We start from the raw sequence: 15,596 nt of genomic DNA on the forward strand, positions 1-15,596 counted from the left end.
CCTGGTTGACGTTTTGATCGGTTAACCGAGCGACCAAGCTATGACTTCCATCTCATTTAACCCTTATTATAACAGCATTTTAAATGCTTAAAGTCTTCAGTTAAGTGTTCGTCACACGATGACAAAGTTCAGGTTAAAAATCAATTTATTTACGTGTTGGATCTACGGTTGCTTGCGATATGCTCAGTTTAGAGCGTTTGTGGCCTATTTAGGATATTGAAGCTATTTTTAATTGGTTACTGTTTATGGAAGTATTTTCCTATACGAAATGGTTTAACATGACCTACTTATCAACACTGTACGATGTTTTTCGTCTTGTATAGGCTATATGCTGGTTGGACAATTACATTCGCAGGAAACGACTCTTTTTTAATTGCGAAACAGGCTGGGTAGGTTAATGGTAGCACATCGAGAAAAGCATTTAAGTTCACAAAGCGTTTTCGTTTCACTTAAATTGACAGTAAATGTTGGGCTACTCGACATATCATAGGGCAAAATCACTTGACTTAGACTTAAATATTTCCTATGAATATATTTGGTAGTGTGGGTTAGTCTTTCACCTCAATTTCTTCTTGTACAACAATTTGCTCGTTAAATGTTACGTTTTCGTTGTTATCTAACCAAAACATCGCCAGGATCAGGCGAATTCACCACTTTTATAAATCAATATTTTTTTGGTGCCAATAACTTGACTTGGACTTTTTACTTGAAGTTCGTTTTTTCTCAGAAAGGCGCAAAAGGTTTAGTGCGACCGTCTGCAGAGGTCCTCCGTTCTCTACGGTAACTATAGATTTTTTGGCCATTTTGTTTTTCTTTATGGTCGTATTGCAAATTAATTTGTGAATATTATCTTTTCAGCATGTTCAATAACAGCAGTGTTGTATTTAAAAATTTTTTTTTAAACTGATGTCATTGATGAATTATTTTTTTACATCGTAATATTCGAAAACAATTGCGCGATTTAAAAGGTGTATGACTGAATGGATAATTAATTTGTCAGTGTTTGTTATCCACTCGATAAACAATAACTACCTGAAAATAGAACCATTGCACAATACATTGTATTAGACACTGTTTTTCGGTTTAAACTGTTCTGATGCATAAACATTCATGTTTGTATTATCAATTTCGTAAACTACAATAACCTTACCAAACGAAGTATAATTTAATAGCTTCACGCTTCGGTGCCCTTGGTTGCACCGTACGCTAAATTCCAAACAGTTTAATATTTTCAAACTGTTTGTTAAATCCTTTTGTAAAACGGCGTTTTCATATTTTGACAACAAACTGGTTTCAAATATGTGGTTATGGTTTAATTAAGGATTAGAAATGTCATTAGCTCCGAAGAGAAGTGATGGTCCGTTGGGCCAACTCCAAAAAGAAGGCGACGTTTTAAAAACTAAAGTAAGTCCAATCTAAACGAAAATTAAAATATTCTTTACTTTAATAAGTTTAAAATACAGCATTATAACAGGTTCCAAATTCTCCCGTTGTGTTTTAAATGCTCCCGGTATATATAAAGTAAACTTATTAGTAAACATTTTAATAATGTAAACCGAATATATCATAAATTGACTTAATAATTTGCCATTTACTGATGCTGGTTAAACGATTTAGATATTTAAATAATGGTCTGATAAGCCTGTTTGCATTAATTGGCAGGTGCACATTCGAGATTTAAAAAAAAAAGTTGTGTGCACACTTGAATTAGTAACTTGCATACCTAAATTTGGTGCATTATTCACAAGATATTGGCGTGAAATGACATGAAATGCAGACTGGCAGTTGAGTATGGCAAGTGTATCCATAAGTTTTTGAACAGACCAAACCTGTATCCCCAAAAGTCATGGAACACAGATTGAACAGAATTCCATTTACATGCCATCCCTACTGTTTTTCAATTCACCCTCTAGATCAGAGGTTGCCAACGTGGGCGTTACTGCCCCCCCCCCTGTGGGTGTTGGCGAGTTCTAAGGGGGCGTTTTGAGTCTTTTCATGATTTGGGGGGCGCTGAACGCACATAAGGGGGCGTTACATGAAAGTACTTATATCAAAATTTTATAAAAAGTTCACATACAAATAGTAACAAACAGCACTGTAGGACGTAGGTAACTTTTAACCTTAAATGGCAACTTCCGTACTGCGAACTTGTAGTAGTTTCTCGACCATTGTTACGTAATAATTGGCTTTCTTATGTAAAGCTGTTGATTGTTGTTGCGTTTCACCGTTTTATACTCGTCAAAATGTTTGTATATTTAAAGCAGGGGTCGCCAATCTATGGCCCTCTACCCGCCGACTCTTTGACAACTAGACACGAGTCCATTTTAAATACTTTTTGACTATTTTAACTTAGTACGGGAGAAAATTTTTCGCGCTGCGCGAATAATCTTTCTACGTCCTGTTTGTTTACGTTTTGATGCTGTTTTTGGACTAGATCAGCGCTTCTTTACCGTTGGGACGTGGAAGGCAGCAAAGTGTGTCGCGGACAAACGGAAAACTTATTCAAAATTATTAGACATATATTTTTTAACATTTTTTATTTTTTCGCCAATGTAATAAAAACTAGCAGGAAATTTAAAAGAAATGCCGTTATACCCCCAAAAAATCGCGCTCGCTTCGCACGACAGGTGCGCCCGGACTTCAAAACATTAACAAACACTATTACACTTTTCATTATTAGAATGGATAAAAAAAAATGCGAGGCCCGCCTGATTCACAGTTGTTGTAACATTTTTCTTATTTAACATTTTGCGCGGCCCACAGAGACATTTATGAGTATGGTTGCGGCCCGCGACTAGAAAAGGATTTAAAGTCTTGGTGCAGAAAGGTATGAATTTTTCCAGGTAATGACATAACCTGGTGAAATAATGTATGTATAAATTCCAATAGTGAATGTATGTTAGGCAACCTAAAATATCACTGACAGCTTATCGAAACGAAAGTGAAGACAATATGATGTTAGACAAAGATTAATATAATACTTTACTGTAAAGCAAGATGAGGGGGGCGATATGAAATAATACTGCGCCCAAGGGGGCACTAGTGTAAAAAAGGTTGGGAAACACTGCTCTAGATCGTATCTTAATCATCCATAATTGCCAGAATGATATTTTCATGTTTCTGCATTAAGCTGGGGTCACCAAAATTTTTTCCTTAAGGGCTGGATAGCTGTAAGGCCTGACCATCGCAGAACTAAGTCTGTATTATTTAAAAAAATGCATATTACGAGGAGGAAATGTTTATGCAGCCTAAAGTTGCGCAGCTGCAATGAAGTTTTGCGCGACTGTAATAACATTCTTACTAAAATTTGCACTGAATTAAGTACTATACTGCAAACCGATAACTTGAACTTGTTCTCTCAAGCTATTTTTCATAGGTGAACAATTTAGGGCGATTTTTCACCGCAACTTATTTTTCCAACCTATGATTTATCTGATTCTCTAAATTGCACACCTAAAATCATTGTGCCGTGTTGGCATAAAACACCCCAGGTTGTGCATAAAATTCACCGCGACTTAACTTTCCAACCTCTGATTTATCTGATTCTCTAAATTGCACACCTAAAATCATTGTGCCGTGTTGGCATAAAACACCCCAGGTTGTGCATAAAACACTAATTACTAACTACAACCTTAAAAATGTTGTACTTCCATACCAGTCCGAAATGCAGACTGGGGTCAAGCCTGTCTGTAAAGTATGTAATATATCAAAAAGATCTTAAAAATTCATAACTGAAAAGTCAAAAAGACTAGTTGTACTTAAGATACAAAAAGTTAACTTCATTAAAATTAATATGGAAAAGTCAGGCTACATGTGTAACTTTTCAAAGTGCTGGTTTGGTCTGTTAGAAAAACACTTGCAAGTTGCAATGCTTATCTGAGTTGAAATCATTAAACTTCACACGCATGAGGGATTAATTTATTTGCCATCAAAGTATTAAGTTTATGTAAAGGCCTTTTTAAAACCAATTGGCTTGTTTTGTATTTCAGATAGATGAAATAACGGGAATCAGCAGCAAATGGTCCCCCCAAAATGCTTCGGACCCTGATGTGGTATCTGCCCATAAAAATTGTGTGACATTCAAGATCGAGGCGTCTTCACTGCTTTTACGAGCAAATAATTTGCAACAGGTGAAAAAACCAAAAAAATAACTCCTGCGTAACATGAAAAAAATTGCTACAACTCTTATGTAAAAGTGTTTCGACAAATTATTCAAATTTCTAATTATAAACTGGATTTATGACAGGTTTTGGTTTGGTGTCCAAGTGTTTTTTAACCTGTATTTGTATAAATGTGCATGATGCCTTTCGATTATATTTAAAACAAAATATGGTGCAAATGTTTTAAAACTGAGTCAGAATTTTCTCAATAATGTTGTCTCAAGGAATTTGAAGTACTAATTTACTAATTCGGTTTGTTACATATAATTGGATGCTACCCTCTTTCATGTTTGTCTCAAAATCTTTGAATCTTTTTAAGTCTTTAAATGTTGAAAGACCATTATGTTTTTTTCCCAAGTCTTCGAGTTTTTAATATCCAGCTTAACTCGGGTGTCTAGAAAGTGGCAGCTGTTAAAACCCTTTTTAAGTATTTGTTATCATGATACCATTTAATGTTTGGTATTATCAATATTGTTTTTAAGTTTTTGAATGTCATTAATTATTTTTGATGAATTTGTTTGACAAATCAAACCTGAACTTTACATTAGTACCTATAGTGCGACATTCTCTTTGAATTCTGTGAAAGCAGTTAGTTCTTCATAGCAGTTATAATAAAAAGATATAAATAACAGGGTAAAACAGTGTATAAAAATATTTTTTCTGTTTTTTAATTTAGCATGAAGAGCCAGATGGGATAACGAATTTCAAACAAAAGAAAAGCGATGAGATTAAAAGACTGGAATTGTTTCAGGTAGGCATCTAATGGTTTCATTGCCTAGTGATGTGTGCTCGCATTTTGAAAAGGAACCAAATAGATTTGAATCATATCAATTTAAAATTTTTGTAGCAAAATAAGTTTGTCAGTCATGGTAATAATGTGTTTTGAAAATCTTTTTGGTTTAAAGAATACATTTGAGTTATCGTATTTTGGGCTGTCAGAAAACACACAAAACAAACAATAGTTCTCCACTGTATGTATAGCCATATTTAAAGTTTTGATTTAAATTTTGATTACCAGATATCATATGTGCAATATATATACATAAACAAAGATATGCATGATTATATATATGATTGCTGGAAATAACTAAATATTGAATCAGTTAAGAAACAAACTATTTCTAACTGGTTTATTTAAAATATTTTACTATAAAGTACCTATACCTCATGCCTTAGGAAACTATATTGTTTCCTAATACCTGTTTTGCAGTTGCACCTTGGTCAACTAATAAACAGCATGGAAAAAAAATTCAACTGGGGTCGCCTTTAAATGCTGATTTTTTTTGTTTAATTTACGGTTAATAAAATAAAAGGTTTGTTAGTAAAAAGGTTGGAGATCACTGCCTTAAGAAACTGTATTTTTTCATTGTACCTGTTTTGCAGTCACGTCTTGGTCGACTGATCAACAGCATGGAAGAACTGGATGAGGGCGATGAGCTCAGAAGTACACGGAGATCTCTACTCGACGAAAAGAGTCCAGATGATGGCGCCGATGAGGATTTAAGGTATCCGGCTTTGTTGCTTATCTTAGTGCTATTCAACCTTTGCCAGTGTATCGTAATCAATAAACTTTGTATAATATACCCAGTGTTGTTGTGAATTAAGTCACTAACTGTTATTAAATGACTTGACTTGACTTAAGTCATTTGGGCAAAATGACTTGACTTGACTTAGTCATTTAGACAAATGACTTGGATTGAAATGAAGTGTTATATATTTTTTGTATAAAATTAAGTTATTTATCATAATTTTTGCACATAAAAATTGTTTGTAATGTTTTTTTTCAGTTAAGTTATTGCTCATTTTCGAATGAGATTTAAAATTCTGATAGTTTAACGTTTATTTTTATGACAAGGCATGACTTGAAGTTAATTTGCTCTATTAATAACTTTACTGACCACTTGACTTGGGCAATTGAGGACTTGGACAGTACAAATTGTTCTTCTTTGTTGTGCCCAAGAAGTAAAAACTATTAATTAGTTGTTAGATGGTTACATCTGTCTGCGAAAACCGAACGATTTCAAATAGCTGTTCTTTCCTAAAAGCTTCGAAAAAATGTACAACATAGAGAATAAATAAATAAAAATTTTCTCTCGCAGTTGTGGCATGCACTAATGCTGACCTAATTTGTATGACTTTTGTCAGTTGTATACCCTAGCTTCGATCTGGCATACACTTTGGTATACAGAATACCCAGTTGTATAGCATTGGGTTATGATTCTTGGAAATCCTAAGCATTTGTTTAACGAGTAAAAGCTGTTGTTATTAGCCTATCTGTATATTTTTCTTAACCTCGTCTAAGGGCCGGAGTATGAATGCTTCGTAGCAAGAACCAGGGCTGCTAGTTGGTTAAAATAATCCTAGTATGCCTCTCGAGTCTGACTCTGGCCAGAAAAAAGAACCTTAGTCCAACTCCCGAGTCCGACAGCGGCGAAATGTGCGATTTTGTTGAGTCCTGACTCCGACTCTACAGCTTGTATTTGACCCATTTACCAAACTGAAATAAGTTTGATTTTCAGAAATTCCCTTATAGGAATGTTATATAACTCATTATGTATTTGAATTAGCAAGAAATAGTAACATATGGAGAAAATAGTGTTTCAGGCAGCCGAAGCCTGGATCAGGCATGGCACTGAATGATGATGATGATATGACTCAACCACTCACAATACATGGTAGAAAATTTTCCCACAATATGCTTTTCCCCCTTAACAATTCACAGTTTGCAGTCTTCTCTGTTTCAAAATTTGGTGAATTTGGTACTGCACGTCATACTCTGGAATCGAGTAGTTTTACGGGGTCTTACTCAAGTTCCGGAGCCGATTCCAGCAAAACAAACCGGCGAGTCCTGAGTCCGACTTCGCAGCTCTGGCAAGAACACTCACTATTGATTTACAGTTGAAGTTTTTTTATTTTAATCTAATTTTCTGTTTATTCAGTGAAGATGAAGAGGATTCGTTGGGTTACGAAGAGGATGAAGAAGACATGGAAGAAAACGACAACTTCTTTGTTGTGATCCATCCCTTCGCCAAACAGGAAGAGGGTGACATGAGTCTGAGAGTCGGAGATGTTCTAGAAGTTATTGATAAAAAGTAAAGCTATCTCTAATGTTTATATGTTTTGTGTGTGTTGGTATGACACAAGCATAATCATATGTCAAAAATGATTTTATTTTTATGATCCAGAATAAAGTGGGTCGTCCCACCAAATATCTGAATTTTTATTTTGTAAAAAAAATTTGGGGGGCGGGGGGGGAATTATGATTACATGCTACACAACGAAAAATCTATTTTAATTAGCAGCTGATAATTTTTAATAATAATAAATACTATTTGTTGTCAATTTTTTATTTTTTTATTATGAAACATCATTATTTATTTTTAAAAAACTATGATTCGTTTGATAAATGTTTTTTTTGTAATATTTGAAATAGCGCTGGGTACCATGCAAAATAACGTACCTCATACCACTGACAAAAACTTATTTTCGAAATCACAGTTTTAACTGACATTTCATTCAAACATAATTTTGTCCGTAACAATTGATGTTACATAATAATTATCTTTAAAATGGTGTTACGTTGCATGCTCGGAAATAACAAGAAAATGTTTTGCAGCGAAAATGGCTGGTGGAAGGCGAGAGATGAGGACGGTTTGGAAGGTTTGGTCCCTTCCAATCACCTCAAGATTTACGAGGACGAAGAAGAAGAGGAAGAAGAAGAAGAGGATCAGGTTGAGAAGACAGATGTTCCTCCGTTGAAGACGGACACTGTAGCGAGAGTTTCGCCGGATCATCAAAACGAAGATCAGGATGAATCTGCAGCTGGCGAGTCCGAAGCCAGGAAATCCCCTCGAAGGTGAACTTTTTTTTCTAAAAAAGGGCGATCTTTTGTGGAATTTGAAACCAATGGCAGAAGGTTTCTGCTTGTCGATCATGGTTTGGCAGACGCGTATATAAACAATAAAACTTAAAAAGACTTCATTAAACACTATTTTATGACGTCATTCCCGTCACTATTTAAAGACGTCAGTATTCATTAACGTCGGACGGAAAAAAAGGGACCTTTTTTAGGATTTATGGATACCCTCCTGTATTACTGAAATGTGTTCCATGCTGAAAAAATATGCCATGGGCGGACAAGAAAAAAAATATGTGTGCCTTTGGAAGACAGAAAACATAGACATGTCCTGAGCAGATAAAAACAGTTGTGTGGACATCGGGCTGATATTTGTTTTTTACTTAGTTTTATATTTGTTTTGATGTTTTAGTCAACTAAATTTAAAAAATGTGCAAAAAAATACCTTCTTGCCCTTTTGGTGGGAAACTTTGCTTTAATTAGCTAACTGAGAAACATACTATTTAAAACAAAATAATATATCATTTAAAGTATATATATACATTAATTTATATATGATATATACATTGGTATATATAGAAGGGCGTATCTTTATGGAATCCAAAACCAATGGCATCAGGTTTCTGCTTGTCGATCACTGTTCCGCTGACGCCTATATAAATAATAAAACTCAAAGTTTGAAAACCAAAATAAAATCAGGATCAGACATTAAAAAAAAAGGAATATATTTTCGCCTATACCAGTAAAATACATAAAATACAATACTGATTCCTTAATTTTGTGACCTTTTTATTAATTTTATTATTTTGCTTTGTATTTTATGTATTTTAAACTTTGAGTCTATTATTGGTATATATATATATGCAACAAGGATACATTTTACTGCAAATTTTGAAGAAATATTGTGGGTTATTTATTTTAGGTATTAAAATATTTTTGTTTTTGTTTTTGCTGAAACGTTTATGATTTTTTGTTTCAAATTGCAATAAAGTGCTTTATGAGTAGCAGTGACAGTGGCAATTTAATATGCACGATAATTTTCCTCCTACTTTTTTCTTTTAATTTATTTCTTGCTTCCCTGAAGTCTGCAATACTGGACTTCTTCTATGGAGTGGGATTCTGTGGACAGGTTTGCAAAAAGTGTCCAGTTTTCTTGGCACCAAATGGTTTTCAACGTTGCCCACTCTCATCACAGGGTTGCTACAAAGCCTTTAAATGTCTAAAAGTTTTTGGATTGATTTTGTTTTTTTCTCTTTCTGTCCGTTTTTTTTTCACGTTGTCGTTTGATGCCATTCGCTAGTTGCTGCTTTTGCATCTGACATCTGCAGGTGTTTAATGATTTTAGACCTATACGCAATCCTACCATTTTTTTAGGTATTTTACTTTTTAACTACTATATTGGCATTTTTGCATGTTTGTTTTTGTACAGAAACTGACAATGCCTTATAGGCGTAATATATATTTCTGAAAGATCTTAAGAAATGAATTTATGTTTTATCTGTTTTAATAAGTAAACAGTTTTAAGAATTGATTTTGGTTTAAAAAAGTGTTAGAAAAACCCTATTTTTTTAAACCCCGAGTATTTTTGTCTTCTAATTTATTATATATATGAAACTTCAAGCTCTGTGTAAAATAATTACGGTTACAAGCATTTTTTCCATCATTTTTTTATTGCTTGACTAAGATATAATTTGTTTCCGAACTATATTTAATAACGTGTGGCGTTATTAACCCAATTTTTACGACCCAATTTCCCAATTTTTAAAAGGGTGTAAGTTTTTCTTCAATTTTTTTTTTCACAAAACTGTGTGGCAACCCTGCATCATATTTTTACTATATTGAGCAGAATTTTACCACCCCGCAAACACTTCATTGTTTATTGTGAGAATCATGATATATATTTTCTTGTGCATGTTATTGCATGGCACTTGGGTGTTTTGTGTTTTGCAACTTACAGTTTATAGTTAATTCAGAGACCAGAGTGTTTTAAAAATTTTTGTTATTCTGAAATCGACCTCTGAAGCTATAGTGCACATAAAAAATTCTTAAACGAAAATCATGCACATTATATCTGTTGAAGTAGTGGGGCAATTCGAAATCACTATGATTAATTGCAGTCTGCGTTTTTTGGCAAAACCTACCATTGTTAAACACTTAAACTGCGCTTAATTTATTACTGATACGTCGGAAAAGTTAAGGGAAAAAGTCTCAATGGGTCCTCGTTGGGAACGGTATTTTATGTACGATATAAAATGCATTGCCTTATGAGGTAAAAATTACGTGATTTGTGAAATTTCTTGTGTGGGTTATTGTATGACACGAATGTTGTGTATAGTGCATATTGCAACTTCCAGTTTATATCAGGGTTACAGGGTCAGAGTCAAGCTCTTGTTCCGGTACTCAAAGGAGTCGGCTCGGGATTCGAGTAGGAATCCTGAGTCCAACATGCGCATGCGCAGATCAACTGTTTTGTGTTGTCTATGTTTTTGTGTTGCTAAGCATGTTGTGCCTTACATTATCCTATATGAGTGATTACACTTATTAGTATTTTGATAAGTTCTAATTACATTTGTTCTGTTATTTTTTGTCAATGACATCTTGCCCCTTGTTTCACAGTGGAAAGGTGCTTTGGAAAGGTGTCAAGGACGTTGTAGTTGAGGTAAAAAACATTGTCAATTTTTTCAACTTTTTCTATTCTATTTTTTTGCTAGAAATTCAAAAGTTAAAATAGTTTTCTGCAATCTCGCGATCCAATAGCAAATGACTTTACTGGTGTTCTTAAAAAGGCAAAATTAATAAAATGAAATTGTTGAAAGGTAATTTTTTCCAGGTAAATGTGGCTTATATCTGTTTTAGGGCCCCTAGTTTTACCCCTAGTTTTTAACGTTGTGTTTGGTTAAAATAATCTTTCAGAGGTGAATATCTGCGGTTTATTATTAATCATAACTGCACATTTTTTTGGTATCGGATCGGCACCGATACCACCGAAGTATCCGACGAGTAGCGACGTTACCTTATAGGATTACAGGTGTAGTTTTGATCCTATACTATCATATACTGTGGCAATAGTAAAAAATCAACTTAGTGTCATTTTTTTCTCACCAGCCTCACAAAACTGATGTCACGGACGTCCTGGCCGCCATGGGGGCGCTTCCGGCCGGGTTCCGGCCCTCGACCCTCCACGCCAAACTGGCCAAAGGCACCGACTACAGGCTGAGCAACGCAGTTTTGCCCAAGCTCTCCAAATCGCGACTCTCATTCGACGATCTCCATCTAGATCCGACCACTAGCCAGGTTTGAAGATTTTACAAGATAAAACAAAATCTAGTTGCTCAAGTTAGAAATCTTCAGGCATATAGTTGGGCGTGAGATTTTTGGCACAGATGTCCAATTTGGCGTTTTAGTTTGATTTTTACCCGGACTCAACTTGATTTCGGTGTATTTCTCCATCTAGATCCGACCACTAGCCAGGTTTGAACTTTTTTCGAGACTCCTAAACAAATGTGGGCAGCTAGATTGTTCTGAGGTGTTCCACATTGTTGTAAACAAGTTATTTTGAAAAGATGAAGTCCAAGTCATGTCGTTTGTAAAGTACTTTAAGTCCAAGTCAGGTACTTTTAAAAATACCTTTAAAAAATCAAAGTCATTTTGAAAGGACTTAAGTTCAACTCAAGTTATTTTGTAATAAATGACAAGTCACGTTCCAGTCAATTCATGATTGGGGCAAGTCAATTCCAAGTCAAGTCCTTGTCATTAAAAAGTAAACCTTAAACTATTAAACTTGGCAAACTCGTCCGATTATGAGTAATAACCCAACTAGATAATACCAAAAAACGTATCCTACACCAACGTGTTGTTTTACGCCCAAAAATTGTGATAAATAACTCAATTGTGCGAAAAAAAGATTGATGAAACATTTCATTTCAACCCAAGCTATTTGCCTAAAAGCCTTAATTAAAGTCGGGTCATTCGCCCGAAGAACTTCAGTCAAGTAATTTGAAAATAGCGACTTAAGTGCACTTAAAGCAAGTCATTGACTTAAGTCATTGCAGCACTAGTACATTATTCATGTATTTGTTTTGTAGCTTTAAAATAAATTTCAAAGTAGCTTTAACATAAATGTTCATAAGTGAGGCTTGAATAGATTTTAGTCACATTCGACTTATGATGATACAAGTGCGCTTTGAAACCTATTTGTTAAGATACTTTATGGCAAAAAAACTTATGGCATGCATACGATAGGTGGACGTGAGTTTTTTTACAACAGATGTTTAATTTAGCATTCTATTTTGATTTTTGCCCGAACCTAACTTAAACCCCTTGTATGAACCCCCCAACGATGTTATCATTTAAGCTATGAATGGTAATAAAAAAAAATGTAAGTCAAAAAATTACAAAAATACAATTGTTTATAAATATTTTTTTTCTTGCTTGTGTGAGGCGGCTGCTGTAAACAAAATCAAGTAGGGTCCGGACGAAAATAAAAATAAAACGTCAAAATTAACATCCCTGCCAAAAATTACACAACTACCTATGGTATGCTCATGCCAAATGCATTTAACGCCACCACTATTAACAAATGTTCTGGTTTAAGAATACTTATTAAAAAACATCGAATTTCTTATTAAAGAATAGTTCATATCTCCTGAGTTTCCACCCCTTCCTCTTGTTTCCAGATCCGTAAGTTAGTGACGCGCGTGCTGCGAACTTGCCGAGTCACCAGATGCCGCATGATTCCCACTCCGGGCACCGGCGTCGAAGTGCTGAGTCATCACGTCAGGCTCTGTCTTTTCGATGGAAGCAAGGTTGTGTTTTTAAGAGAATGTAGCAGGCATTTGTGTATGATGGTTTCTCGACTCGCGCCATTCCGAGCCTTTGCAGCTCTGTTGGTACCGCGGCGATCCCGGTATGGCCGGAGGTCGTGAGTTCGAACCTCACTGCAGGCAAGTTGTTTTTATTTCTTGCATCATTGATCGACAGATTCGGTGAATGTTCGATGGCTTTCGATGTACTAATGCTACGTATGCCAAAATCGTTGGTCAAAAAGCAGCTTCCGAGGGGCTAGATCACAGTTGTTAATCAACACATATGTAAGCGTGCCTTCCATTGTTTTTGTTTTCGTGTAATTGTCTCATTTTATATAAGTAAATGGATAAAATACACTTCAAAAGGTTAAAAATGTCGTTTCACGTTCAATTTTAATGGTAAGTTTTTAGTTTTTAACTAACTTTCGATTAACCTTAAACGTGAAACATCCTTTTTCAGTGTATTTTTTCTTTTCTTATATGCAGAGACTCGGGATCGTTTAAACAATTTTGGTATATTGTGCCTTAATAGTGTTTTCAAACGTTTGAGGGTATTTTCGCCATGCGGTACTAATATTGTTAATTTCATTTATTATCGCCCAAACACGATCGATTGTATGCCGTACACCAGGGATGGCGAACCACTGTACCGCAGGTCACGAAGTGACCCACCACAGATTTTTAATGACCCACTTGTCTCTCTATAAATACTTAAAAGTTTTCAATGATTTACATGAAAACAACTGTAAAAAACAGTTCTCCGTTATAGCACTATACTCTTTAAATCGTTGCCGGCAAGTATGTGAGGTATTCGTTCTTAAACCCCCTGGTTAAACCAATAAACCATGCTAAAAAGTTTTCTGCTGAACCCCTGTAATCCCATAAAAATTGCATTTGTTGACGATTTAGCTTCTTAATATTTGTGGGATTCCGTATTTCGAAATCATCCAAAAACCTTAAAATATCAACCCAGACAATAACACGTATAACGACGCAGCAGAGTTTCGCACAAAATTAGCCAATAATTAAATGTATGACCCACTTGTGCATTTTGTAAGGATTAATTTCGTGTTTGTGACCCGCGCGATGAAAAGGTTCTCCATCTGCCCTACACCTACAATCCCGAGATTATTTGCATTTAACCGTTTTGAAAGGCTTGCTTGGTTTGTTGCTAGACTTTAACTTTCGAGTTTGAATTTTCAGATTTTGAGCAACATAGAAACGGTGCGAGCGACCATTGACCCGACCAAACCCAAGCTGTGGAACTTTTCGACTCGATCTGCAACCAGAGTGGTAGGTTATTCGGTTTATTCCAAACATAATTGTGAGGCGATAAAATTAGCCAAGCTGAATGAATGGATTATTTTAAAGAATAAATAATTCGCAAGTCAAATTTCTTCATTTATTAATTTAGTTGCCACCTGAGAAATTCTAACGGCATATCGGTGAATGTAACGAACTTTTTAAACATGCCTTTTGTTTTTCGTTGTGCAAAAATAGGTTTAGGGTTTATCTTGTTATCTCGCGTTTTTACATTATTTTTGTAAGCCAATTTTAATTGCCCCACAATGAAATTTATTTAGTTCAGAACAACAAAAAACTATCTCAATTAGGATTTTCTTTACCGAAACTAGAAATAACCAACATATAAACACACTACCCGTCGGTCCTCGTGTCTAAGCTATGTTAATTTTCTTTTTAATAAAACTTTATGTATAATGCTACGGTATTAGGTGCTTTGTAAGCCGCTTAACGGATTTGTGCGCCTGTCGTTCCCCAAGAACATGCGATATGCGTCCAATATGAGAAAATTTTAATTTAGAAGGAGACGCATTGATTAAAATTGTTAATTTTAAATAAAACGGCCAGATTACACTGAGCTACAATGGTGTTGCTATCCCAGATATTATGCTGTGAATTGGATCTACTTTTCTTATGAACCACACTTATTACCACTCATCAGTCTCATGCTGTGAACTCATTTTCAATTATTCTAGAATAATAGGTTTCGGATCTAGAATAACGAATCCAGAATATTGATCCTTTTGTGATATGTCACCATCCGTCAGAAATCAGTTCAGTTCTAAGCAAAAAGGTCTACGACAATCAGTGCATCCAAAGGATCAAAAAGTCCGACTTTTAGACTTTGAGGTCTCAGACGACGTACTAATTTTAATCACTCTTAACACGCAGGTTATATGTAAATTGCACCCAAAATACTCGATGGAATCATTTAGTTCAGTAGTTATCAAAACCAGCGGCCGCGGAGAAGTTTTAAATTACGTCTTTGTAACCTTTTCATGTAGTTGCGAGCTAAAGCCAGACTCTGAAAGGTCTCTACGGGCCGCACTAAGTTTAGACTGAATTTTTCTTTTTAAGATTTTTAGGCGTTTTTATATAGAAACTTTTAACCTAGGGCTGACCTAGGGTTTTGTATACAATTGAAGCCGGTTTTCATCACATTTGAAGAGCGTTCGCGCAAAGCAAGAAAAAGAATGAGATTGTTTGTTTGTTTGAAACGGTGTTATAAAATAAGTGACACACGTTTCGTATTTTAAAGACATAATAAATCCGTGCGAAGCGCAGTAAAATGCATTCTAGTATATATTTTAAGGCTTAAGTAATGTGCTTGTGCTTTACAGTTGCGCTTTCCCAAGCCAAGTCGAACTTTTTTTTTAATGGAGATCGGCAGATATCACTTTTTCGGACCGATACTGATATCAGATTTTTTTTAGTTTTTTGCCGATCGATAACCGATACCGATTGTTTTTATTA

At 35.0% G+C, this 15,596-nt stretch overlaps 1 protein-coding gene across 1 annotated transcript in view; it reads left to right on the forward strand.

Moving 5' to 3' along the window:
• Positions 1–1,256: 1,256 nt before the first annotated feature.
• Positions 1,257–15,596, forward strand: part of LOC146141023 (nephrocystin-1-like) — a 29,626-nt gene continuing 15,286 nt past the window's right edge. The window contains exons 1-11 of the mRNA XM_083393107.1: positions 1,257–1,404; positions 3,990–4,130; positions 4,837–4,911; positions 5,544–5,665; positions 7,100–7,252; positions 7,777–8,016; positions 9,101–9,145; positions 10,633–10,675; positions 11,122–11,310; positions 12,693–12,821; positions 14,025–14,111. Of these exons, the coding sequence (XP_083249233.1) occupies positions 1,330–1,404; positions 3,990–4,130; positions 4,837–4,911; positions 5,544–5,665; positions 7,100–7,252; positions 7,777–8,016; positions 9,101–9,145; positions 10,633–10,675; positions 11,122–11,310; positions 12,693–12,821; positions 14,025–14,111 (1,299 nt within the window). The 5' untranslated portion in view covers positions 1,257–1,329. The remainder of the gene's footprint in view (positions 1,405–3,989; positions 4,131–4,836; positions 4,912–5,543; positions 5,666–7,099; positions 7,253–7,776; positions 8,017–9,100; positions 9,146–10,632; positions 10,676–11,121; positions 11,311–12,692; positions 12,822–14,024; positions 14,112–15,596) is intronic.

This window comes from Ascidiella aspersa, chromosome 6 (assembly GCF_963924565.1).
Source record: "Ascidiella aspersa chromosome 6, kaAscAspe10.2, whole genome shotgun sequence".
Taxonomy (NCBI): Eukaryota; Metazoa; Chordata; class Ascidiacea; order Phlebobranchia; family Ascidiidae; genus Ascidiella; species Ascidiella aspersa.